Here is a 27,157-nt window from a genome sequence, read left to right as displayed (position 1 = left end):
TTACATTCTAGCAGTTTTCCATGTGGGATAAGGAGGAGTGAGGATATGGAAACTAATGTGACATCCTTATGCTTACAACAAGGTATAAAATACCCTCAAATAAACCAGGTGAAGAACTTTGTTAAAGATACCAGCTGTATAGTGTTTAAGAATATGGACCTTATACCCTAATATGGACCCAACAGAAGCCATGGATCTATTAGAGTTTCCAACATGTTCCAGCTTTATAATCCTGCCCAAGTTACTTAACCTCTCTGTGCCTTAGTTTCCTCACCCATAAAATTCAGATACAAATAGTACTTATCTCATGTGGCTGTTACGATGAGTGAATGAGTTAATATGTAAGATACTTAGAGAATTGCCTGGTACAGAGAAAATGCTATATAAGTGTTAGCTATTATTGTTCAGGTTCAAATTCTCTGCCATCCTTCTCCTTTTGTTCTATGCAAATCCCTCATGCTAATGCTATTTAGATTGGCTAACATCCAAAATTTAGACTTCTGCCATAATTATCTACATATGGCAGCAGGATCGTTCCAGAACCACCCTAATGACTTCGATTAGAACCAATCACCTGTGCCTATTTACACAGCAGAATGATTGGCAGGTTTTGGAAAGACTGGGCATTCCAATTACACTCTCATCTGGGTGTGGACCAGTTTGAGAAAATATGCCAGTGAGAATCAATGCAAAACAGATCAGTTTCTGTACATTTTATCCACTTTAAAAGAAACCAGGAAAAGAAATAGAAAGAGTAGAGGAGCCAGACTCATTCAATAAACACTGTATGAGTTTCTGCCATGCACTGAGCACTGTGCAAGTTGTTGAGATGAACAGGTGGGCAAGATACCGTCCCCAATCTCAAGGAACTCATAGACTCATGGGGGGAAAACAGATAAAATCAACAAATATTACATAATGTACTTAGTAGTGCAAGAGAACTTCCCATGGGCTGCTAGAGGAGCACAGGGGTGCCTCTCTTGGCCTCAGAGGTGGGGGTTCTTCCAGAAGCAAGAAAAGAAGAGCTGAAAGACAAGTAGGGTGCAGCCATGGCAACAGAGTGGGGGAAGGGCATTCTGAGTACTACTGTGCCCAGAAGCTCAGAGGTGCTGAGGACATAGAAGAAACTGGGCACAGAGGGAGAAGCACATTAATGATGCCTTTGGGTATTTAAGGAAGGACCAGGTTAAGGAAGTCAAAGATGGTGGGAGGGGTTGTGTTATTGAGAGGTTAATTTCATGTATGTTGTATGCCTAAGCGTACAACTCTGACTACACTTCCAGGAGAGGGATAGCAGTTGAGAAGACTTTAACCAACAATTAATTGAGAATTTTCAGTTGTTGGTTAAAGGGGCTATAGTAGAAGTATAGGCTTCCTAATGTTGCTATTGGTTATCTTTAGAAAGGAATATATTTCAATAAACTCTTCTGTGATGATATTTACTGCCTAGCTGCTTGGAAAAGTATATGCAGTGCCAGGGTGGTTGGAAAATAGATTTGGGGGAGCAGGTAGTAGGTCTGTGGTTTGGAATAGAGCTAAGCAGCTGCATTATAGACTCTGTTGGGAAATAGTTCTTGGACCACTGGTTCTCAATCTTGGCTGCACAATGTTATCACCTGGGAAGCTCTGAGTATTACAGACGCCTGGGTTCTAGCCTCAATGATTATGACTTAGTTGGCCAGGGGTGCAGCCTGGGCAATGGGATGTTGTAAAGCTCCCCAGATGACTCTAATGTAAAGCCATGTTTGAGAACCATAACCATACGTCTTTGCCACCTAAAATCTGCTCCTGGGCTAGCAGCTCTCCCAGATGCTTGTTAGAGATGCCACATCTCAGGCCCACTCCAGATCTACTAGAACAAACTCTGCATTTTAATGACATCCCAGGTGATTCAAATGCACAGGAATATTTGAAAAACACTGATTGTAGCTGTGAATCAGAATCACCTGGGAAGCCTATCAAAGTTATAAACTCTCACTTCTATACATTGTGATTTGTTGTGTATTGGATGGGGCCTTTCATCTAATACAGGCTTTAAATTTTGATGATTCTGATATGCAACTGAGTTGAAAACCACTGTATTACCCTGCAAATAAAGTAGGAAAGAGAGCCCATGAGGGAGGAATTTGGTAAGATTATTTTGGGACAGAACGGTGGGGCAGGAGGGAATGGTCACTCTTCTCCCAAGAAGGGAGTTCGACACCGAGAAAGCAAGTGCACTCTAACTCAGGGATTGTATTGGCCCTTGCGATAGGCAGAGGGAACAGAGGCAGACAAGAACTGGTGCAAAGCTAGGCCATCCTTGTCGTTCTGTACAATGACTTACAACTGCAGTGAGATCCTCCAGAAAGGAAAGTCGGGAGAAAAAGAATCTTAATCTTTTGCACATCTGTGTGTGTGTGTGTGTGTGTGTGTGTGTGTGTGTAAGAGCGTGCATATGTGTGGTGCAGTTGGATGGACAGGACCTGTGGTCCAGGCCCCCTGGGCATCCCCTGCCCACTGGATTCTTGCCAGTAGACTCTTCTTCTAGCACCTAGCACAGAGATGAATGTTTAGGGTGAATGAATAGCTAGATGGATGGGTGGATAAAATGTATTTCAGTGCTCCTGCAATTATTCTTTTCATTCAAAGAACAAAGAAAGGAGATTCAGAATCACCTGTGCCAGGAGCTTTTACTGAGTTTGGCTTTGATCTTCCTGGAAGCTGCTACGTATTTTTATTTTGACAAAAACCTCACTTCTTTGGCTGAAGTGTATAATTTCCTACCTGGCTGTTGAGTGGTACCTCAGCCCTCATATGCGGGTATAAAAGAGCAGGTGTGAGCACCTTGTGTGTCTAGGGTGTGGGTCAGGGCCATTGGGAACTCCCACCAAGCCGCCAGGTGACTGTGTTTCTGAGAGGCGATGGTGGGACCTGCCATGCGTGATTGACAAGAGCCTCTGGGAATACCACCCGGCTCTCCTTTCTTTCTGTCTTCAATTACCAAGGGAGGGCACGGATTTGGAACATATTTAGAAAATGTGTTCATTGTTGCTCTAAAAAATCTCCTCTGTAATTAGGTACTACGGGGGTAGTCAACCACAAAAAGCCACAACCAGTGCTGTCAAGTTCCATAAAACAAAAGAGAAACCAATTAATCAAAACGAAGAAGAGGCTGGCTGAGTCTCAGCACCTGTCTCAGCCACTCCACCCCTACACCCACCCAAACGACAGTCTCAACTACCAGGCAGCCCCCTCCTGCCTGCGCATTTCCAGAGCCCTACTGATGTGGGGTCACAGTATCTTTGACTGCTCTCCTGAGAACCCGTCCCTTCAATTGCAGGGGCAGTGATTTTGCTGTGTTCCCATCTTTCAGAATGGGTCTCTGAAACTGCTAATCACACACAAAAAGTAAAACAAACAAACAAACAATGAGACTCCCAGCATTTTCTGCACACTAGCGGCAATTGGGCAGTATTCTCATTCTTGGGAAGAGATAAATTTTCTGCACACTAGCGGCAATTGGGCAGTATTCTCATTCTTGGGAAGAGATAAATGATAAAAAGTCCTGCTAACCCTCCACCTTGTTCCCTGATGGCTTTTGATTTGATTATTTTGAGTGTTTTCCTAACAAATGAGTGTTTTTTGATGGTCATGTCATTGGAGAGGTTTTAATGGAAATGAGTTTGAATTCTTAGTAGGTGCTTTATGAAGCCTTAGAGATTTTCTTGTGTAAGCACAGCCATCAAGAAGCATGGTGTCTTGGAGTCTTTTATACCTGGGAATCTCAAGTCACACAAGGATGAGTTCTCTTTCAACCCATCTCTCCATGAGAGAACTGCTCCAGGGGACCAAGGCCAAAGAATCAGAGGCTGTGAGGTAGACAATCCAGAAGCTTCCAAGGAGAGCACTGCAATTCTTTCTACTCTATGCAGTTACCAGAACTCTGAGTGTTTGTCTGACCCTGGCCCAGAGGGAGAGTCTGTACCTTCTGGTATCTTCTGATGGATGCTGTCACTTGGTCCCTTGCTGAGTCCTGCCTCAGCGCCTCACAGTTGCAGCCTAAAGTTTCCATCAGAAGAGACACACTCATTAATATTCTCTAATACATCTGGATTTCCTCCCTTTCCAGTGCATTGAAGAATATATTTACTTGCCCTCTTGAATTTAGGGAGGTCCATATGACTTGCTTTGGCCAACACTGTGTGAGTGAAAGTAATATACATCGCATTACAGTGGGAACATTTAAGAGCTGGTGTGACGTTTTCCATGCTCTCCTTCCCTGTCACATTAGCTAGTAAGGTCAATATTTCAATTGAATAAAATGCCTCAGAGCAAGGAGACTAAAGGTATATTTTCTCACAAAACCTTATAGAAAGAGCTATGTAATGATGCCATTACACAGAGAGAGCTATGATACTAGAAAGCAAAGGACACAGCAGTTTTAGAAACCACGTCTCGAGAAGGACTATGTATGTATATTGGTATATAGAGCTGAATGGAATCAAACAGTAAGACATCTCTTGTTTTAACAGAGTTGAACTGCCAAAGAAATCAGGAATTTGATGTTCTACAAGATGTTAAACAACCTCTGGGCGCCTGAATCTCTATGGGAAATTGGTAGGTTGAGAAAGCTGTGTAGTCCCCAAGGAGGGCATATTCCCCAATACTCATTCTAGACATGCCCAAGAAAGATAAGGGAGAAGGGAAGGCCTCCTAAAGGACAGAGTCAGAAGCCGTGGAGAACAATGGACAAGGAAGCTACTCCAGAGACTTGAACCAGAGCCTGATTAAGGAACATTCCCCATCCCACAAAATGCTGCTCAAAGGGACTTCAAAATTGCTAAGGACCAGTGTCTCCCATCCTTCTTCCCTTTATGAATGGAAGTGCTTACTGTGGTTTCCTGTCCCTGCTCTATCACATCAGGTATGGATGTAGAGAAGAATGTCTTTTTAGTTTGTAGGTCTCTGGATGAAGAAGAGCCACCTCTAGACCTGAGGTAGAGACTACTGTGTATCACTGTGATTATGGATCCTAAACCCAAGGCTTTGTGTTGCCTCATTCAGGGAGGAGTGAATGTATTCCTTGTACTGGAAATAGAGTGAGGGGGATCTTTGATTACCAACCTGTGGTAAACATGACTGGAGTTCACCATTGCATCAATTTTTTCCTCTCGTTCTAGAGAAATAGAAAAATTACACTTCCTCAGAACATTACACTTTATCACCTCCTTAATGTTAGGCATGGTCATGTGACTTGCTTTATCACCTCCTTAATGTTAGGCCATGGACATGAGAGCAGACATGATGCTCGAGTCTCCTCTTCCTCTTCTGTGTCATGGAACTTCCATGAGCCGAAATTGTTGAGGTACCACGTAAAAGAGTTTACTTTAATGGATTGCCAAAACCCACAGTAAATTTTCTGTGAGAAATAAATAAGCCTTTTTTGTGTTCAGCCACCATGATACATTGTTGTTGTCATCCTAGCATAACCTACTATCCTGATGACTAAAGAACTCCATGACATAAACTTAAGTCTAAGAGAATATGTTCTGAGCTCTCCACTGAAAGTTCAAAAACTCCCCTAAGAAGTTGGAGTTAAACATTAAAGTGTTTGGGAGAGGGACAAGTGTTGCGGTGAGAGAAAACATCAATAATATAAATAAGTGTTAGGTAAAGAGGTTCCCAGCTGTGCTCATTTGAAAGGATGTATGTACCCAAAAAAAGCCACATTTTAATCTTAATTTCATTTTGTAAAGACAGCCGTTTCTTCTAATCCCTATGCAGTACTGTATGTTTGAATCTGTAATTAGATCATCTTCCTGGAGATGTGACTCAATCAAGAGTGGTTGTTAAGCTGGAATAGGTGGAGATGTGTCTCCACCCATTTGGATGGGTCTTGATTAGTTTACGGGAATCCTATAAAAGACGAAATATTTTGGAGGAAGCAGAGAATGCTGCAGCACCATGAAGCAGAGAGTCCATCAGACACTGACTTTTGGAGATGAAGAAGGAAAACACCTCCCAAGGAGCTTCATGAAACAGGAAGCCAGGAGAGAAAGCTAGCAGATGATGCCATGTTCGCCATGTCCCCTTCCAGATGAGAGAGAAACCCTGACCGTGTTCGCCATGTGCCTTCTCACCTGAGAGAACTTCATTGGCCTTCTTAAACCAAGGTATCTTTCTCTGGATGCCTCTAATTGGACATTTCTATAGACTTGTTTTAACTGGGACATTTTCTCAGCCTTAGAACTGTAAACTAGCAACTTATTCAAGTCCCCTTTTTAAAAGCCATTCCATTTCTGGTATATTGCATTCTGGCAGCTAGCAAACTGGAACATCAGCTAAGAGCTGGTCTCTTTGCTCCTAATGATAGTCTGGTCAAAGAGCTAAGAATCCCACTGGAGACATATGACATCTATGCATGAACAATGAAACAACACCATAAGGCAACACATGGTTTAAAGAATGTTGTACTATATAGACTTGGTTAAGGATTAGGTAAGGGACTCTTGGAGGTCAAAGTGCATACAAAAAAGCAAGTCTTATGTAGAGCCATAACATATGAGTAGGACTTAAAGTAAGTGAAGAGGAGAGAAACCAAACCTTTCAGGCTACATGGAGGCAGAAAGAGTGCTGTGCATCAATGAAAGGATAAGTAGACCAACCAGGTTACCCATAAACGGTATGAGCTGAGGAGAAGGGCAATCAGAATGGTTGTGAAGGAGGAGGAACTTGAAGGCCTATATAACAGAACTATAGGAGACAGGGAACCACTCCAGGATTCTGAGCAGGAGTATGCTTTGCTGAAAACAATAGTGCAGAAAGATGAATCTGTATTACTAAGAGTGATAGTGAGTAGTGCCATCCCATTTCCACCCCTTCATTCCTGGACCAATGATTCCGTGATATGGAAGAAAGAGCACTGTAGAGTGGATGCTGATTTTGAGCATACACAGCCTTCTGGAGAACGTTGCTCCAGCCCTGCAAAATATTGCCATATGGTTGGTCCTGTAATTGAGTCTTCAACAAACCTGTCTACCGTTTTATAAATCCAGCTGCTTCAGAATGATGAACATGGTAGGCCATTGAATTTTATGAGCATATGCCATTTCTTGCATTCCATTTGTCCTTACATGGGTTCCCTGATCAGAAGCAATGCTATTAGGAATACCGTGATGGCGGATAAGGCATTCTGTAATTCCATGGATGATAGTTTTGGCAGAAGCATTGAGTGCAGGGAAGGCAAATCCATACCCAGATTACATGTCTAGTCTCCTAAGAACAATATGCTGCTACTTCTATGATGGAAGTGGTCCAATGTAATCAACCTGTTGTTTAATTCTGCATGAATAGTAGGCTAATCATCTCGGGGAATGATGCCATATTAGAGACAGAGTGTTGGTCTGTGGCTGGAAGATTGGGCATTGAGCAGTGGCTGTAGCCATATCAGCCTCAGTGACTGGAATTCTATGCTGCTGAGCCCATGCCTAACCTCCATCACTACAACCATGGCTGCTTTGTTCATGAGCCCACTGGGCAATGGCAGGAATGCTTGGGGAAAGAGGTCTACTGGTATCCACAGAACAGGCCATCCTATCCTATCCATCTGATTATTAACATCCTCCTTTGCTAAAGTCAACCTCTGGTGAGCATTTACATGGGACACAAGTACCTTCATGTTTTCCACCCATTGAGAAAGGTGTGGCCGCATACCTCTCCTATAAACCTCTTTGTCACCAATTTTCTAAGCACATTTCTTCCAAGTCCCTGACCATCAGCCAAATCACTGGCCGTTGTACATAACCACTATACAAACACATTTCTGATCATTTCTCCTTCCAAGCAACATGAACAACTAGGTGCACTGCTTGAAGTTCTACCCACTGGGAAGATCTCCTTCACTACTATCCTTCAGGAATGTCCCAGAAAGGGGCTGTAGTGCTGCAGCTGTCCATTTCGTGGTGTCTGTATATCATGCAGAATCATCATAAACCAGGCCTGTGTTTTCTCTTCCTCAGTCAACTGATTGAAAGGAATTCCCCAGAAGGCCATAGTTGTGGGCTGCAAATTTAAAGCCCTGAGCTCACCCTTTTCTTAATTATGTCCAGTGATGACAATTCTTTCCTCCCTCCAATGAAAAACAACCATGAAGCATTAGAAAACTGAACAAAATATTCTGAAGTGAATGAAATAGCCTGAAAGACACAATTGCAATGATTAAAATCCACCTTGAACCAGAAATTCAGAAACTAAAAGCAAGTAGAAAATATGGAAGAGATAAAAAGGGAATTGATTGAACTCAGGAAAGGTATGGATGAAAAAGACAAAATGGTCTCATAACTGAACACTGAATTACAAGGTTCCCAGAGAAGAATAGAGTCAAGAGAATAATTATAAAGGAGCATTGATGAAAAACAAGACAGCAAACAAGAGAAGGAAAATGAGCTAATAAGCATTAGAGAGAAAGTGGTTGCACTGGAAAACAGTCAATGAAGAAACATGTCTAATTAGAGTCCTTGAAGAAGTGAAAGAAGAAGCGACCACAAAAATAATAGTATGCAAAACTATAATCCAATAAATCTTTCTTTAAATTAGAAGAAGACCTGAAGAAAGGGCCCACCAGGTAGCTGAAAAATATACTTGAGGACGGGCCACGGTGTTCAGCAGGCAGACTTCTCGCCTGCCATAAGGAAGACCTGGGTTCGTTTCCGATGCCTGCCCATGTTTTAAAAAAAAGTGTACTTGAAATGATCAATACTGATAAAAGACTTCAAAGAAAAACAAAAAATTATTCAAGTTTTATAGTAAAAAAGATCAGATAATTTACAAGTCAAAAGAATTAAACTATCATCAGACTTCCGAAAAATAACATACAAGGAAGGCAATAATCAAGAAGAATTTAAAGAAAAACTCTAAGAGTAAAGCATGAACCTAGGATTTTCTAGCTAATCAAACTTTCTTTCAAGGGTCCAGCTATAGAAAAACAGTTTCAATGTGAAATTGCTCAGGGAATTTTGTATTCATGAGGCCTTCTTGAGGAATTTATTAAAAATGAACTTCATTTGACCAAGAGTTGATGGGTAAATCCCAGGTAATATATATATATATATATATATTACATATATATATATATATATATATATATGTAAATGTAGATCAAAGTCTAAAACACTGGTTGCTAGGAGGGTGAATGATTAATGTGCAGATGCTTTATGTAGCGAAGTAGACACAATGTGACTGAAAATGGGATGAGGACATAAAGAAAAAGGTATAAGAACATTTATGTTTGCATAAGCAAAAGAGGGAAGTTAATGGAGATCAATAAAATCTAATCAATCATATAGTAAAAAGTTAAATATAAACAATGGGACCTAAGGGGTATTAAAAATGGCTTAAGTACAGGAGGGTGCATAGGTAGTTCAGTGGTAGAATGCTCACCTTCCAGAGACCCAGGTTCAATTCCTGAACCATGAACCACCCCCCCCAAAAAATAATAAAATAAAATAATGGCTTAAGTACAAAGATAACTGCTACAACAGAAATAAAAATCTTTCTAAATATTTTTTAAAAACTTTAAATAAATATTAAAGAATATGCATCTTGTAGAAAAAGTTAAGAGAGTACTCAAAGAAAAGCACCAGGGCCTGTTGGTTTCATAGAGAAATTATTCCAAACTGTCAAAGACCAGATAGTTCCAGTGTTTAAGTCCTTTCAGAGTATTGAAAATGAAGGGAAACTTTCCTAATTCCTTTCATAAAGCAAGTATAACATTGACAATAAACTTGATAAAGATAGTATAAGAAAGAAAATTATATACCTGGATCATTCATGAATATGGATGCAAAAATACTAAATAAAATAGAAACAGACTCAACACTCTATTAAGAAAATAATATTAAAAAGTGAGATTTATTTGAGGAATGTAAGATTGCATAAATATTAGGAAATCCATTAATTTTATATATTTTATTACCATTAATAAGAATTTTTCCTGAGGGAAAAATTATATCAGTATTTTCACTGATGTTGCAAATGCTTTTGAAATATTTCAATACCCATTCCTGATAAAAGGACATTCAAGAAGATAGGAATTGAGGAATGCCTAACATGAATTAATTTCTATCTATCTATCTATCTATCTATCTATCTATCTATCTATCTATCTATCTATCTATCTATCTATCTCTCCATCCATCCATCCACCCCTAAAGTCAATATCCTAATTGGTGTTTCACCAAAATCAGTAATGAAGTTTTGCACTAGTGATGTTAGCCAACAAAATTAGACAAGAGAAATCAATTAGGGCATTAAAGAATGAATAAAGAATAAGTAAAACCATTTCTATTTGCATATGATATGACATTATACCTGGAAAACCCTAGAGAGTCAATGGTAAAGGGAACTCAATTAAAAAATCACTAAGGCAGCAGGATGTAAAATGTAGCCTTATTAAATACAAACATAACCAGTTATGGGATATAGAGGTAGAGAATATTCCATTTACAAAGAACAACAGAGATTATCAAATACTTAGAAATAAACTTAATATGGAATATGCAAAGCCTATATAAGTAACACTTTAAAATATGTCTCAATACCATAAAAGTAGACTTGAACAGAAATACATCCACTGTTCTTACATGGGATGATTCAACATAATCAAGACAGCTAGTTCTCTTTAATTTAATTTATAAATATAACACAATCCGAATAAAAATAATACCATGCTTTGTAATGTAATTAAACAAGTTGATACTTGTCAAGCATGCACAGTAAAGAAAATACTGGAAAACAAATTGTGTGTTATAAAATCTGAATTCTCAAAACTGTGGTACTGGAACGTGAATAGACAACATATCAGTGGAATAGAGCAGACAGTCCAGAGGAGACCCAAGTACATGTGGGCACCTATAAAGGTGACAGGTATCTAAAATCACTGGACAAAGACGGACTTTTTGATAAATGTTGCTGGGACACCTGGGTAGCTATTAGAGGGAAAAAAAAAGATAAAATTTGATCCATATTTTACATGATACACAAGAATAAACTTCAAATGGCTCAGGTATACAAATACAAAAAAATGAAGGCACAGATGTACTAGAAGAAGACATAGGCTAATTTCTCTTTAATCTCAGCATAGGGAAAGTCTTTCTAACTAGGATTCAATATCCAGAGGCAATAAAAAGGAATGTTGACAAAGTTTACTGCAATAAAAACTTTAAAATGCAAGGAATATATGTATGTAAATAAATAAATATACTGAGACTAATAACAGCCAGATGTCTCATTGTCAGAGAAGGAAGCTACAAATATGGAAAGAGTGAAGTTTAGAATGAATTTCTGGTGTTGGATTACAATTGGAGGTATCAGTATGAACTCACGGTTTTACATGTATATAGATAATATATATCTACAGGTATAAATATAAATATAGATGTGTGTATCTGTACAAAGATTTATTATTTCCTAGTTTTCTCTGCTGAGGAGGCCTAGAAGCATTAACACCCCAGGAGCAAAAAGCACAACTAATACATACATACAGGTTGCTAAGTACCATTTCCCACTAAAATGAACCAAGGCTCCTTGGAGAAATGGCTGTATTCCAGGTCTGGGCAGTAAGTGCAGGATGAATCTGGAATATAGTATTGTATTTTAAAGCAAGGGGAAGTTCTCAAAGAATGATTGCGACATGTCAAAAGGACATAGGACAGGAATTGTATCTAGAATATGTATAACCCTCCTAAAACTCAGTAATAAAAAGATAACCAACTAAAAACTAGGCAAAGGATTTGACTAGCCATTTCTCAAGAGAAAATATACAAGTGGCTCATAATCACATGAAAAGATGCTCAATATCTGTTTTACTTTGCTAAGCTGCCAGAAAGCAATACACCAGAAATGGACTGGTTTATAAAGGATAAGTTTATTTAGCTACAAATTTACAGTTCTTCCAAGGAAAGGCAGCTGGCTTTCCTCTAGCTTTCTCTGTCACATAGGAAGGCACATGGAACATCTGCTGGCCTTCCCTCCTGGCTTCTGGGTTCAAACAGCTTTTCTGGGGCGTTTCCTTTCTGCATCTCCAAATATCTGGGTCTGGGCATTGAACTGAGATATGCTGGGCTGCTGAGCTGCACTGAGCTCCTTTTAAGATATATCTCCTTTTAAGCCTCCCTTATTGTGGAAGGTACTCCCCTTAGCTGACCACAGATGCAATCAGTCATGGATGAAATTCACATGCTGATGATTTAAGTCCATAGCAACAAACAACTTGGCACCATCACTTGGCCAAAATAACACCTGAATTTAATTACTATATCATTAACTGTAAGGGAAATGCAAATCAAACAGTAAGATACCACTTCACACATACCAGGATCAAAACCACAGATAATAACAAGTGTTGACAAAGATGTGTAGAAATTAGAATTCCATAGATTGCTGGTAAAATGTAAAATGGTGCAGATGCTTTGGAAAATAGTCTGGAAGCTCCTCAAAATGTTAAAGAGTGAGTTACCATATGATCTGGCATTTCTACTGTGTCATGGTCAGGTTCTTGTGTCAATTTGGCCAGGTGGTGGTGTCTGGCTGTCTGTTTGGGCAAGTGTTGGCCTGTCTATTGCTGTGAGAACATTTCATGAACTTAAATCATGACCACATTGGCTGCATCCCCAGCTGATTGCATTTGCATTTGCATTTCTAATCAGCTAAGGGGAGTATCTAATGCAATGAGTGATACTTAATCTAATCACCAGAATGCTTTCAAGGAGAATTCAGAAAAGACAATCACTCTTCCTGCTTCAGCCAGCCAGCCTCTCCTGAGAGTTCATTGAGGACTTTTATTAGAGCTGTCAGCTCTAACCTTCATTGGCCTGCTCTAAGACCATGGACTCTATATCCCCATGGTTACGTGAGACACTTAAATTTTATATTTACAGATATCTCCTGATTCTGTTTCTCTAGAGAACCCTAGTTAATACATACTGCTGGGCATATACACAATGAAAACATATGCCCACTGAAAAAACTTATATAGCAATATTCATAGAAGCATTATTCATAATGGCCAAAAGGTGGGAAAACCCAAGTGTCCATCAACTGATGAATGTATCGATAACATGTGGCATATCCATACAATGGAATATTATTTGGCAATAAAAAGAAAGTAGTGATACATGGATAAACCTTGAAAACAAAGGGCCACATATGATTTAATTTATATGAAATATCTAGAATAGGAAAATCTATAGCTACAAAAAGTAGATTAATGGTTACCTAGGGCTGGGTAGGATCCAGGGACTTGGGGACAGACGGCTAAGGAGTGCAGGGCTTCTTTTCTGGGTAAAAACAATGTTCTACAATTGATTTTGGTAATTGTTGTGAAAATCTATGATTGTATCAAAAGCCATTGAATTATATACATTAAGTCTGTACATTGTATGGTAAATGAATTATTTTTGAAGTGAAAAAAGAGAACAAAAGAACAAAGGAGCCAGCTTCATGGGACTCCCATCAAAATAATGATAGTAAAAGATTATAACCCATAAAATAAAATAAGAATTCATGAGTTCATCCTGAATTAAACAAGAAATTGAATAAATAAACAAATGGGAGAAAAAACAAAATTCCTAACTATAGGATTCTACCTAACAAATGTAGAAAGAATGATGGAATTAGAAAATCAGCTTTTGGCAATACCATGATAGTTGGAGTTTCCCACAAAAACATCAATTGATGCTAAAATGAGTGGGTGAAAGTATAATGAGAAACAGGATATTTTCATAGGTTCAAAGTATCTTTTCATAAGGTATTTATTAATTACAGAAAGAAGTGTAGTAACTTTACAGTGGAGAAACCTGGCAGTCCCCAATAGAACCAAGCGATCAAACTAACATCGCCATGCTTGGGACTCAAAGATACCTGATGAGAGGTACTGAGAAGGACCCGTTATCACTTCTATGGTTTTCCTGCCAAATATGCATAGCCTGGATCTAATCCCAAGGGAGCATCACACTTAACCAAACTGAAGGATATTCAACATCATGAAAGACAATGAAAAACTGAAGAACTCTCCCAGATTGAGGGAGACCAAAAAGGCATTACAACTAACAACTAAAATAACATGTGTGATCCTGACCCAGGAAAAAGATTTTTTGCTTTAAAGGGCATTAGTGGATAGTTAGCAATTGGGAATAAGAGCTGTAGATTAAGTAGGTACTGGGTCGGAATCAATGTTAATTTTCTGATTTTAATATGCACACTGTGGAGATGTAAGAGAATGACCTTGATTTTAGGAAACATATGCTTAAATATTTAGGGGTAAAGAACCATCATGTCTGCAATTTACTCTCAAATATTTCAGAAAAGAAAAGTGGATAGATGAAGGTGGAGAGATGAAAGGTAGATGGATGGATAGTAGATAGACAGACAGATAGATAGATAAATAGATGATAGATGAAGGAAAGAGAGGCAGAGAGAGAGAGAGGCAGAGAAAGACATAGGAACACAAAAAGAGAGAATCTGATAAAGCAAACGTGATAAAATGTTAACATTTGGGGAATCTGAGTGAAGGGTATACAGAAATTATTTGTACTATTTTTGTAACTTTTATGTAAGTCTGAAATTATTTCTAAATAAAAGAATTTTTGAAGTCATTAAAAGGAAATTAAGTGCTGGGCCAAATACTGGTTATATAAATGCTAGTATAATAGGATGAACTATTAGGCAGACATTAAAAAAAAGGAGTGACATAGATCAGTAGGTACAGATAGTGAATGATCTCCAACCTATATTAAGTTTAAAAAGCAGGACGAAGAATGGTGAATAAATTGTATTCTCCTTTGCATTTAAAAATGCATGATTGGTGCTAGAAAAGGTACAGTGTTAACTCAAATAAAGGGATGTCAGTTTTTGCAGAGTTGTAAGGGGGTGTGCATGCCCTGGAACAGCTCTGAAGATGACTGAGAAAAGGACACTGAAATTGCCTACGCCATCCCTGACCTCTGATTCTGTCCATGTGCATAAGTTCTAGAATATTACAACTGGAAGAAAAGTTTATGTGTTAAAAGATTGAGACCTGGACAAGTAAAGCAATTTTCCCAAGATCCCATTGAGTTGCAAGAAGCACTCAGATCTCTTGACTTCCAGTCTGGTGTTTTTCAATTCATTCATTCATTCATTCACAAACATTCACTGAGCATTAACTATGTACCAGGCACTAGTCTATGCTTGCACAGAACTAATGGGTCATGATAAAAACACTTCAGGCAAGGAATCATGCAAGTTAAACATCTTTTGAAGTCTACGAGAAAGGAAAAGTCAAGGGTGCAATTAGAAGATGTAATGGAGGATCTGATTTCTATCTGAGGGCCAAGAAAGTCTGAACTGAAAAAGGGACATCAAGCACAGACCTGAACAATGAAGACATTGGTCAGATAAGGACCAAAGGGGAAAGCATTCTAAACAGAAGGTACAGCCCGTGCAAAGGCCCTGAGGAGGGAAGAACAGAAAGGAAGCCAGTTTGTCTACAGTGTGGCAAGCCAGAGGAGGGTACTATAGCAAGACCCAGAGAGATAAGCAAGGGCTGGATGGTGTGGGACTTTGTATGCCACACAGAGGCTTTGCTCTTCAGACACATTGGTAATGGAGGAATATAGGAAGGGAGGGAGGGTATGTGCATTTTCTGAACTCAACCAGTATCTTTAGGTTGGATGAACAATGTTGTGAAGAATTAGGGTTAGCTTCGAAGACTCTGGCTCCAATAGGGAGCCTTTGAAGGATGGACAGTAGATCTAAGCTTCAGGCCAACTTGGGTCATTTGGATTAAATCAGGTTAAATTTGGTGAAAATACATTAGATCACTCTGGCTGCTCAGTAGAAGACAGGTTATGGGGTCTAGAAGGGAAATCCATGCAGGCAGCCTTTGCAATGGTCTAGATGAGGAGAGACAGCAGTACAGACTGGGGTGATGGCTGAGAAAGGGGAAAGCAGTGAACAAGTTCAAGAAAATGGAAATACAAAAGTAATGGACTTGGACCACTGGTGGGGGATGAGGGAGAGAAGTTGTCAAGGACAGTATGCGTGATTCAAGTCTGAACAACTGAGTAGCTTAGTGGTGTCAATACCAGGGAAATACCAGGGGAAAAGCAGATTGTGGGAAAAGAGTCAGTTCACGGTGACAACTCACCACCTTTCAATCTATGACTATGCAATCAAACAGAGTGATCCACCTCTATAAATACAGGGATATGTGCTTAAGGAAGGCCTCCAGAGGACCAAAAAGCTTTTGCATCTAAGGTAAAGGCATGAATGACAGAACTCAGGCAGCATAACAGGCTGAGGGGACAACTATTTGGGAGCAGAAGGCCTCTTCAGAACCTCTCAACTCATATAAAAAAGAGGGCTGCTGCTTCTACTCTTTTGAATCCCTGCCACTCCCTCTCTGGCTTCAGGCTACCAAAGACCCTACCTCCCTTGACAAGAGCCAGGTGGCACTGTCCTGCGGATTCCAGTTCCAGGTCCTACCTGTCATTGACTAGCTCCCCACATCTACGGCTCCCGTCCTTTGCCTGCTCTGGACTTGTGTCCTCATCTGCACAAGCAAAAGCCTTCCTAAAATTCACCATGATCCGATATGAGCACGTTTGGTAAGTTGGCTGTGATCCCTTCTGTTTCCATTGGAAAGGATACAGGGTTCAGGCACCTGCATTCGTTTGCTCTAAGTAAAAACCAGAAAGCCATTTTGCTCCCCCCAAATTACTCTTCCAGGGCAAAAGCAAAATGATTCACTGGGAAACAGATGAAGAAAACAAGAATCTGATATCAATCCTATTCAAGGAATGAATACTTGATAAACCCTGGTGCCTCCACACCCAGGCTGCACATTTAGACATTGCCCATGGAGGGGCCTTCAGGTGTGATAGATGAATGAGCTGCTTCTAGCCTCAGAAAAACCATCTCTAGCACCAAGCACATATCCAGAGGATCTTTCTCACCAGTAGCTTAGAGAAGTGGGCAGAAGAATAGACCCCTCTGAGAACATACCAGGCTGTTCAGACACAAAGGCATCTTCTGTGGGAAAGGATTCCTACCTACAATATGGGGTCCAGTTCTAAGTTTATGAAGTATCAGATCCTCAAACTACCCCCAGAATGTTAGAGAACGAAGGGCTTTTGTCAATCTTCAATGATCTGATTTACACAGGGAAACGGAGGCCCTGGAACTTCGAAAATCTATCAGATTCATGGTTTTCGACATTGCAAGCCAGAAAATCCACAGCTGGGTCATAGTTGAGTCTCCATGGAGGACTGACTCTATTTCCCACTTGACTCCTTACAGCTCCGCGGACTATAGCTGCATCACATAAGGAAGGACCCTCTTGGTGGGGCCAGCAGAAGTTAGGGGAGTTGAAGGTAATTTTGGTATGTCCATCTCTGTCCATGGAGTCAACCACACACAGAGATCTGTATTGTGTGTGTGTGTTTAGCAGAGGAGTAGTAAGAAGGAGGAGGTCATGGGTAGTGGTGATCAATCAGAAATTTGAACTCAGCTATATTTGTGCCTGGGAGAACTCAAGACAAGGCCTCCAACCCATCTCTCTAGCTCTGCTTCCTGCCCCTCCCCTACAGGTTTTCTATGCCCCATATGCTGGCATTTCCCCATCTGTTCCTTTGTTTGCCAGGTACCCTTCTCCTGGAATGTCCAGCCTGCCTCACTCTTGGCTTGTCAAATTTCTTCTTGCCTTTCAAGATCTAGTCCTCCTTCTTCTATGAGGTCATTTAGGGCTCCTCCATTCAGAAGCACTATTTTCCTCCTTCACACTCACTGCTGTTTTCTGGGATCTACTTCATGGCACATCCCACATACTTTACGAGAATCATACTTGGGAGCTTCTAAAGCAAGTAGTGTCCCACTATTTTGGCTCAATTAATACTTGAGTTTAATTGAAATGTACATAACTCCGAAGATGCTTTCTGGTTTGCCCATCTGGTACAGGTCATTGGAGGTCTAAGGGGTTCCTCTGCATCACCCTTGGAGCACAGGCATTTCTCCTCAAATCATTTCCCTCCTCAACTATGGGCCATCCTAGCTTCCAATAGGCAGCATATCGATGGGTCTTGTTGGCAAATGAATGTCAGAAATGGAAGCAACCTTGGAAACCTCTTTACATTTTCACCTGAAGTAAGAATTCTTCCATTTCATTTGAGCGCTTCTCAAACTTTAATATGCATATGAATCTCCTGGACATCTTATTAAAATGCAAATGCTGATTCAGCATGTTTGGGTTGAGGCCTGAGAGTCTGCATTTCTAACTAGCTCCCAGGTGATGCTGTGCTACTAGTCCTAGCATTATCCTTTAAGTAGGGAAGTTCTGCAGCAGCCCTGATCTATGAACAATATTAAGTGCCACCACTGCTTGAGTGCTTAGTCCTCTGGTGCTTGCCTTAATTCATACAATCGCTATAACACCCTACAGATAAATGCCAAAGGGCTGAGGTCGCACAGCTAGCCAGGAGTGGAAGAGGATGACCCACACCAGTGACCCTGTTCTTTGAACCATTTTTTTTCTTCTGTACTCAACTAATGAGGGAAGTTTGCATCACAATTTGCATCGACAATTTGGTTGGGACTAAGCCTGAGGCCATGACTCCAGGTAAGGACTGGACCATCTTTATTCTACCATGTTAATAATTTGCAAAGAAGTAAAGTCACTGATTTATAATGGTTTACACTGTTTCGCACTGTGGTTTCCTGAGAAACACCACTTTCCTGTCCCACTCCTAGGCCTCGTGAAGTCCTGGCACCTGCAGATTGAGAGGTCATCCTGGCCAGAGACCCCAGCTGGCATTGAGATGACATTCTCACCACATCCCCAGGACTCAGCATAGCCTGACAGCTTAGCCTTCCAGATTTTGTGAATCTTGGCAATGGGCAATGAAGGAAGCAAACTGCCAACGTCTGGGTCCTGGGAAGGGGAGATTCCCAACAGGGGTTACTGGTCAGTGCCAGAAGCAGAAAGAGTACTGCTACAGACCTGCCCCTGTGGCCAACTTGAGTCATGGGTCATGGCAAGAGAAAGCTCAGATCTGGCACTAGAAAGGGATTGGAAAGCAGGCAAAGCAGCAGCCAGAAGCTGCTAGGCCTTTGGCTAAGCAAGCTAGCCTCTGGGAAAATAAAAGAACTTGCTCCTCTATTCTCTCCCTGAAAAATAACTTAAAGAAATCACTGAGATTCAGGGTGGGACAAACATCCTTGTGCCTCCCTCTCCTGTTTGAGCAGAAAAGGAGTCAGGGCTGGCAGAAGCTGTGGAATGGGGGATGCTTTCCTGATCCCAAGGCTCCAAAAAGACTTCCCTCTTGCCCACTGATGGAGACTAGGGGTTATTCCTCTAGTTGTACCCAGGTTATTCCTCTTTTGAGAAGAGAATACATTTACCCTCCAGGAAAGAGTTGAAACTTCCCAAAGCAAGGAGCTGGAGTTGTGCAGTGCATGCTGAGCCTTCTCCTTTGCCCTGCACTCTCTCTCCTCTCCTTACACCATCAGAGCAGACTGCACTCGTGGACTGGTTAACACACAGATGGCCCGCGAGTAAGCATTAAACAGGGACATAGGTGGTCCAGGACTCGGGTGCTGGCTTGACTGCAGGAAATTTTTCCTTCTGCCAACCTTTACTGAGGCAGTGTGAGTTGGTGATGGCTTAGTGCCACGTGGACCATGCATTTTCACCCCATGCATGGTCCTTAAAGCAAGGTAAGTCACAACAGGAATGATGCCCCTTCCCTTGGTGGGCTTTTAGATCAACTTCCCTGGTGCCAGGCAGGTTGCTTCAAGGGGCTCTGCCCTTGGCAAACTGGGGTGGTGCTTCCTTAGAGGTGGGCTCTGCAGGAGACTCTGGAAGAGGGCCTAAGGCACCCTGCTTCTCAGATCAAGCTGCATCCTTTAAGTGCTGCTGAAACAAATCCAGGAGGAGACAGAGTCCTCAGTCAGGTTGAGGAGCGTCATAGCGTCCTTTCTGTCTTCTGGAAGGTCAACACGGTTCTGGGTGGCAGGGCCCACATGGGAAAGGGGGTTTGTGCAAGAGTTGCTTTTAAGCAAAACAGCTGACCTCACCAAGGGAAATCTCCTGCTGAGAACCTCTCAAAGGGACCGCACTGGGATTTGTTTGGACTTACCGCTTTTTATTTATTTGGACGGCAGTTACACTACGTGGAGAAATGCGTTCACCGGGTCAGCATGGAACGCATCATTTATGTGAATTCAGCCTCACTTCTGGTGCCTCACCGTGTGAGGTTGACTCAATTGTAATAATCCGGATTGTGTGAAATGCCACTTAATAAAGCTGCACAAACAGACTCAAGGCCTGATTCTCGGTATTTAGCCATTAGTTAGGAGTGAACAGGCATAAAGCAGACAAAGGCAAGCAGTCCCCCGTGAGCAGATTGTAAATGGGCAGTACAACAGCTTAGTGCTTCAGTGCCCTGAGCCCCAGAGCCCGGGAAGCTCCTCTCTGCTCTGCTCCTCTTCCTTCTGCCCACCCCTCACCCATGGAGAAGTATGGAAAAAAAAGGTCCAGTTGGTTCTTAGGCAAATGGGGCCTGGCCTTCTTGCTCTCTTGCTGAACTTCCCTGGCTCACTGTTGCCATGGAGACCAGACGCCTTCTGAGCTCTGTGCTTTGTCTGGAGTCCAGCTGCCTTTGAACATCTTGGGATTGACAAACTGACTCACTCCTCTGGCTCCCCAGACTGTGAAGATTTCTAAGCTGAGTTTCCTGAGCCAAATGGCTCAGGGGTCTCCTTGCCATAATCCACAGGATGGCCTGAGAGCACCTGCTTATTTCCCAGTGTGGGGACGAGGCCTGGTGGTTCTGCAGAGGCTCCTGCCGCCATTCCTTCTTTTCTAGAAGGGAAAACCTAATTTCAAACCCTCTGTCACGTGCGATCATGGCAGAAACCAGCCAAACGGGCTAGTAAGAGGCAAGAATGGGGCACGTGAGAAACAGATCAGTGGTGGGTTTGAGATGGGTGAGGGAGGAAACCAGATACCCCAGACCCTGGAAGACTGTAGAGGTTGAATGTCCCCAGTCCATGTGGAACTTCAAGAAGCCAAAGGAGAACCCTGACATCCACGTCGCCTAGCCACTTTCTCCTGGGTTACCCCTTAGAGCTTGTCCCCAACAAAAGCTGCACCACCTCAGAAATCTCATACTCCAGTATCTCCCACCCACAGTGTTGACCAAAGGGCTCTTATGCTTCTTGCTTACCCTTACCATGCTTCTTCTTGTTAGACCATTTCTCCAGACTCACCACTGGCTAACACCTGCATGTTTCCTGAGTATTATTACCCATTTCTGGTTTCATCCCCTTCTCATGGAGAAGAGATAATGCAGGTGTCATTGGCCCAACCTCCAGGATTCATCCCATTCCCCCTTCCCCTAGACACCTGTTGCTGGTGCTCTCGGATCCGTGGGACGGAGCTGCGGGCTACCACCTCTGCAACCACCACCGTTGGAGGGACTCCTCAATTGGTATCGAGACTGCCACTTTAGCAGCTTGGATCTCAGCATCTGTTCCAACCTCCTCCTTACAGCATTTACGCACCCCCCCCCCACCTCATTTTCTCTCTTAGACCTTGCAGGGTAGCTGGCTGGGTGGCAGGATGGTCCAGCCTAGTTCCCAGGGAGCATCATTTAAACAGAATGAAGGAAGGCACTAGGCACTCTTTGTTAATAAAGGTACTCAAAGGGAAGCAGTTTCTTGCATCCTGGCTCTGTCTCCATATTCCAGGTAATCTCCGGGCAGTCCTGATCCATTTGAGGGCCTTGAGACTGGGCAGGTGACACAGTTCCAGGTGCAGCATCCTCCTTTCCTGCCCCTGGGCTCTGTGGGTTGGAAGATGCCCTGAAGCCAGATGGGACGGGACTGACACCCACCCTAAGTGAAGGACTATCCTGCTTGCCTGGGATGGAGGGGTTTCCCAGGATGTGGGGGCAGTCTCAGGTGAACTAGGGCAACCGGTCAGTCTAACCCTCACTCCCAGCTGGTGGCTTTACTTCCTATCCCACTGAGCAATGATCACATACACGCACCTGCCTGCATCAAAAGACATGTTTTGTGTTTTGTTCTGTGACTTTGGGTGAACTTGGTACCTAGCCCAGGTCAGCCCCTATACCTGGGGAGTAGGTCCCATCTGTTCTCATCCATCAACACCCATTTCTTCTCCCCAGAATTTCCCCTTCTCTACTGGATCCTTCCTATCAACATATGAACATGCTATAATTTCTCCCATCTTTAAAATCAAAATTCTCTTTACATCATGCTTCCTTCCAACTATGTCCTTATTCTCTGCTCTCCTTCACAGTAAAACTTGAAGAGTTTTCTGTACCTGTGGCTTCCTATTCCCCTTTACACCAGTTTGAAAGGATGTATGTACCCTAGAAAACCCATGTTTTAATCTTAATCCCATTTTGTAAAGGCAACAATTTCTTCCAATCCCTATTCAGTATTGTATGTTTGAAACTGTAGTTAGATCATCTCCCTGGAGATTTAATCAAGAGCGGTTGTTAAGCTGGATCAGCTGAAAGCGTGTCTCCACCCATTTGGGTGGGTCTTGATTAGTTTACTGGAATCCTGTAAAAGAGGAAATATTTTGGAGAAAGCTAGAGATTTAGAGAGAGCAGAGCAGAATGACATAGCAACGAGAAGCGGAGTCTACCAGCCAGCGACCTTTGGAGATGAAGGAAAACGCCTCCTAGGGAGCTTCATGAACAGGAAGCCAGGAGAGAAAGCTAGCAGATGATGCTGTGCTCACCATGTGCCCTTCCACTTGAGAGAGAAACCCTGACCATGTTTGCCACATGCCTTTTCGCTTGAGAGAGAGACCTTGAACTTCATTGGCCTTTTTGAACCAAAGTATATTTCCATGGATGCCTTAGATTGGACAATTCTATAGGCTTGTTTTAATTAGGACATTTTCTCAGCCTTAAAACTGTAAACTAGCAGCTTATTAAATTCCCCTTTTAAAAACCATTTGGTTTCTAGTATGTTGCATTCCAGTAGCTAGCAAACTAGAATACCCTTCTTCCATTCTTTTATTTTTAAAAAGCTTTTTTTAAACTCAAAATGGGTCAAAGATCTAAATATAAGAACCAAAATTATAAAACTTCTAGAAGAAAACATAGGGCAGAATCTTCAGGATCTTGTGCTAGACAGTGGTTTATTAGACATTACAGCAAAAGTATAAGCAAGAAAAGAAAAAATATAGATAAACGGGACTTCATAAAATTAAAAACTTTTGCACACAAAGGACCTTCAGTATGAACATTAAAAGACAACCTACAGTATGGGAGAAAATATTTGGAAATCACATATCCAAAATATATAAAGAAATCCTATAAATAAATCCACAACAAAAAGACAATCTCCAATAAAAAATGGGCAGAAAACTTGAGTAGACATTTCTCCAAAGGAGATATACAAGTGGTCAAAAAGCACACAAAAAGGTGCTCAACATCATTAGCCATTAGGGAAATGCAAGTCAAAACCACAATGAGATTCTATTTCATATCCACTAGGTAGCTACTGTTAAAAAAAAAAAAAACACATGGAAAATAACAAGTGTTGGACAGGTTGTAAAGAAACAGGAACACTTGGTGGGCATGTAAAATCGTACAGCTGTTATGGAAGACAATTTAGTGGTTCTTCAGAAATTAAGTATAGAATTACTATATGACCCCTCCTGCACCAGACAGGGCCAATTTGGGTAACCAATAGGATATTGTGGATACGAGAGTGTGTGGCTTCTAAGGCTAGGTCATAAAAGGCACTGCAGCTCTGTCTTTTTCTTTCTCAGGCAACCCACTCTGAGGAAAGGTGGCCGCATGTTGTAAGGACACCCAAGTCACCCATGGGGACAAACTGAAGCCCCTGCCACCACCTGGCACCATGGGAGCTGACCATTCTAGAAGCAATCACTTGAACCCCAGTTAACCTTTCAGATGATGTAGCTCTGGATTCATGAAGACCCCCAGCCAGAGAGACTCCCCAATCCCTGACCCACAGAAACCATGAGAAAATAAATTTAGTGTTGTTTTAAAATGCTGTGGTAGTTAGAGTCAGTTGTCAACTTGGCCAGGTGAAGGTGCCAAGTTCTGTTGCTGCAGACATGAGCCAATAGTACGTGAACCTCACCTGTGCTGATTACATCTGCAGTCGGCTATGAGGCATGCCTGCTGCAATGAATGACATTTGACTTAATCGGCTGGTGCTTAAATGAGAGACTCAACATAGTACAGCCCAAGCAGCTCAGCATGCCTCATCTCAGCACTAGCAGCTCAGCCCAGGCCTTTGGAGATGCAGAAAGAAATCACCCTGGGAAAAGTTGTTGGAAACCAGAGGCCTGGAGAGAAGGCCAGCAGAGATCACCTTGTGCCTTCCTGTGTAAGAAAGAACCTCAGTTGAACTTAGCTGCCTTTCCTCTGAAGAACTAACAAAATAAATTCCCTTTTATTAAAAGCCAATCCGTCTCTGGTGTGTTGCATTCTGGTAGCTAGCAAACTAGAACAAATGCTAAATTTTAGAGTAATTTGTTTCACAGCAATGGGTAACTAATACAAAGGGGATGATATGGGGTGGGGTGGGGTGCAATTCCAGGTTTGGTTTGATATGGGCATAACCAGGATTGTTTCTTTCACTGGTTAACTGGGCAGCTCAGTTTTCCTTCTGGAACCAGCTGGTCCCAATTTGATTCTGCAACTCTTAGCATGCCACAAATGCCACCTGTATCCTCGATAAACTTTATTTAGACACAAATAGACACAACAGAGAATACATACACAGATACAGATTCTTTTTTTCTCTACAGGATGAACAAACATCACATAGGGAATTTAAAAAGTAGGTGCATGGAATGTAAGAAAATATTGCCAAGTTCCTTGTTCCCTCACACTGAAAACAGACACATATTTCAGAGGGAGACAGGGACGTGCCACCTCTACAACAGAATTCACATTTGGTCTATAACAGTGCACAGGTGTTAGGAAGGCAATCAAAGGAGAGTTAGGTATCCAGTTACTCTTGATGCGACAGAATGCTCACCACACGAGCATGGCTCTGTTTAAAACAAAGACAGAATCGAGGAGGATTCCCAGCCCCCTGCACAGATGCTCTGCAAGCTGTCAGCTAGGTCATAAAGCAGCTCGGCAGAATGTTGCGTGAGCTTTCGTCTTGCGGCTTGAAGGTCTGCGTAACCTCTACCTCTGTGTCCACATCAGAGAGGGCTTATGTACACACGCACGGGATGCAGGGCTGTCCGTGAAACTCCCAACATGCACGGAGGCTTAGAAACCCACATTACAGAATTTTATCCATTGACATCAGTGTATAAAATGGGGCTTTAAAAAGGAAAAGGAATAGCCAAGAGGAGAAGAAGCGCTTTGCCTATGCCCCACCACATCCATCGGCATTGGTTCACCACACTGCCCATGGTAGGCCCTCCCACGGGGAGCGTCTGGCATCTGGGTCCCACACCACACCAGGGGCAGAGTGGGACGGATGGGTCTCTGAAGTCTATTTCCCTCTAAAGTCATGCCTGTGACCTCCAGGACAAGCTGCAACCGAACTACCCCCACTTGACTCCTCTCCTGGGCAATCATCTGGCCTCCATCCCATCTTCACATTTCAGATTGGCTTTCCCTAGGCAACCTCTGTATTTAGTAAAAAATGGTTTCCACTGTACCCTTCGTGTGTCCTCTTCCTAACGTGACAAATCCGGAGGAGATGAAGTTATGGAGATCGGGTCCTCCACTTCGGTAAGCATCCTTCCCATAATGCCCTGCAAGAAGATGGGGCAGAATTACCCGAGGCATCTGTGACACCAACAAGGAAATCCACGCGACTCGATCTCACCCAACCAGGACGATGCATTCATTTCCAACTCAGCACCTAAGTCAGAAGCTGGGAGTAGTCAAGAAAAACAAAAACAGTACTGTGCAACCAAAAGAGAGTCCTGGGAACATTATGTTGAACTCAGAGAGGGAAGAAGGGGTTACGTGGTTTGCTTTTGGCCTTTCTGATTGAACACAAAGCATGCCAGAACACAACTCTATTTGTCCTATCCTCCTTTCCTTTGTCCAGCTTCTTTCTTTTTCCTCCTTGCCTTATTTGCTTGTTTTCTTTCTTTCCAAAGCATCCAGGGATGGATCTGATCAGGATTGCTCTGTGTATGTGTACATTTTATGAAACATACTACAAGCCTTGTCTTAGGAGAAATCCCGCATCAGTTGAGGCTGACAAGTAGAAAGGTGGTTATGAAACGTTGGAAAAACATTTATGCGCTTTCCTCATTTCACATTTCTGCAATGAGACCTCGTCCCACATCAGTCTACAGCGCCATGCACCTGTGGGATGAGAGGGGCAGTGGAGAGATGGAGGGTGGGTTAAGGACCATGGGAGAAGAGAGAGAGAGTTAATGCTCAGCTTCTGATATTCCAAATACTCTTTGACAATAGGCTTGAAATATAGGCATTCAGAGAGAGAACGCATTCTCTAAAGGCCATCCCAAGGCCTCGGTATGTGCAAATGGAAAAAAAAAGCCATTTTATTTTTCATGTTGCCACAAGAGTGTATTAAAAATTGTGCTTACAGAGTTTATAACAATGTGGGAAACTGTTGAAGATGTAATGTTGTTAAAAGACACACAGAGAAAATACTTAATAAGATCACAGTGCTCTAAGAAATTCAAACCAGCACATTCAAAAAGTAAAAAAAAAGGATTGAAAGAAAACCCCACCAAGATATTCACAACTGCCTTTGGAGAGTTGGAACTTGAGTGTTATTTCTTCTCTCCTTTCAATTTTCCCATACGTTCCAAGCTTTTTTTCTACAATGAGTATGTAATTTTTATGACATAAATAGGTAAAATAAAAGCGTGATGGAAAAAGTTATGATAAATGTAAAGAAGACTCAAATCAAGAGATCTCAACTGTTGGTACACACTGTGATCATCTAAGAGATTTTCAAATACAGATGCCCAGAACCAGCTCCAGGAATTTGAATCTGCTGGCCATGATTGGAATTAGGCATGGGTATGTCTGAAAAGCTGTCTAGATGATTCCAGTGTGCTAAAGGAAGGAGGACCAACACCCTAGATTAAGTAGAGAAATAACCCAAATTCAGTTTATTC

At 41.9% G+C, this 27,157-nt stretch overlaps 1 protein-coding gene across 3 annotated transcripts in view; it reads right to left on the bottom strand.

The window, feature by feature from the left end:
- SHISA6 (shisa family member 6) overlaps positions 1-27,157 on the bottom strand; it is a 330,433-nt gene that overhangs the window by 138,995 nt on the left and 164,281 nt on the right. For 2 of the 3 annotated variants that reach the window (XM_077166011.1, XM_077166012.1), the window contains exon 3: positions 25,712-25,807. The exons of the other annotated variant lie outside the window; for it this stretch is intronic. In XM_077166011.1, the coding sequence (XP_077022126.1) occupies positions 25,712-25,807 (96 nt within the window). The remainder of the gene's footprint in view (positions 1-25,711; positions 25,808-27,157) is intronic. 3 annotated transcript variants of the gene reach the window in all.

This window comes from Tamandua tetradactyla, chromosome 6 (genome assembly GCF_023851605.1).
Source record: "Tamandua tetradactyla isolate mTamTet1 chromosome 6, mTamTet1.pri, whole genome shotgun sequence".
In the NCBI taxonomy this organism is placed as follows: Eukaryota; Metazoa; Chordata; class Mammalia; order Pilosa; family Myrmecophagidae; genus Tamandua; species Tamandua tetradactyla.
The sequence above is the reverse complement of the archived record's forward strand: the minus strand, read 5'-3'. Positions and strand labels throughout refer to the sequence as shown.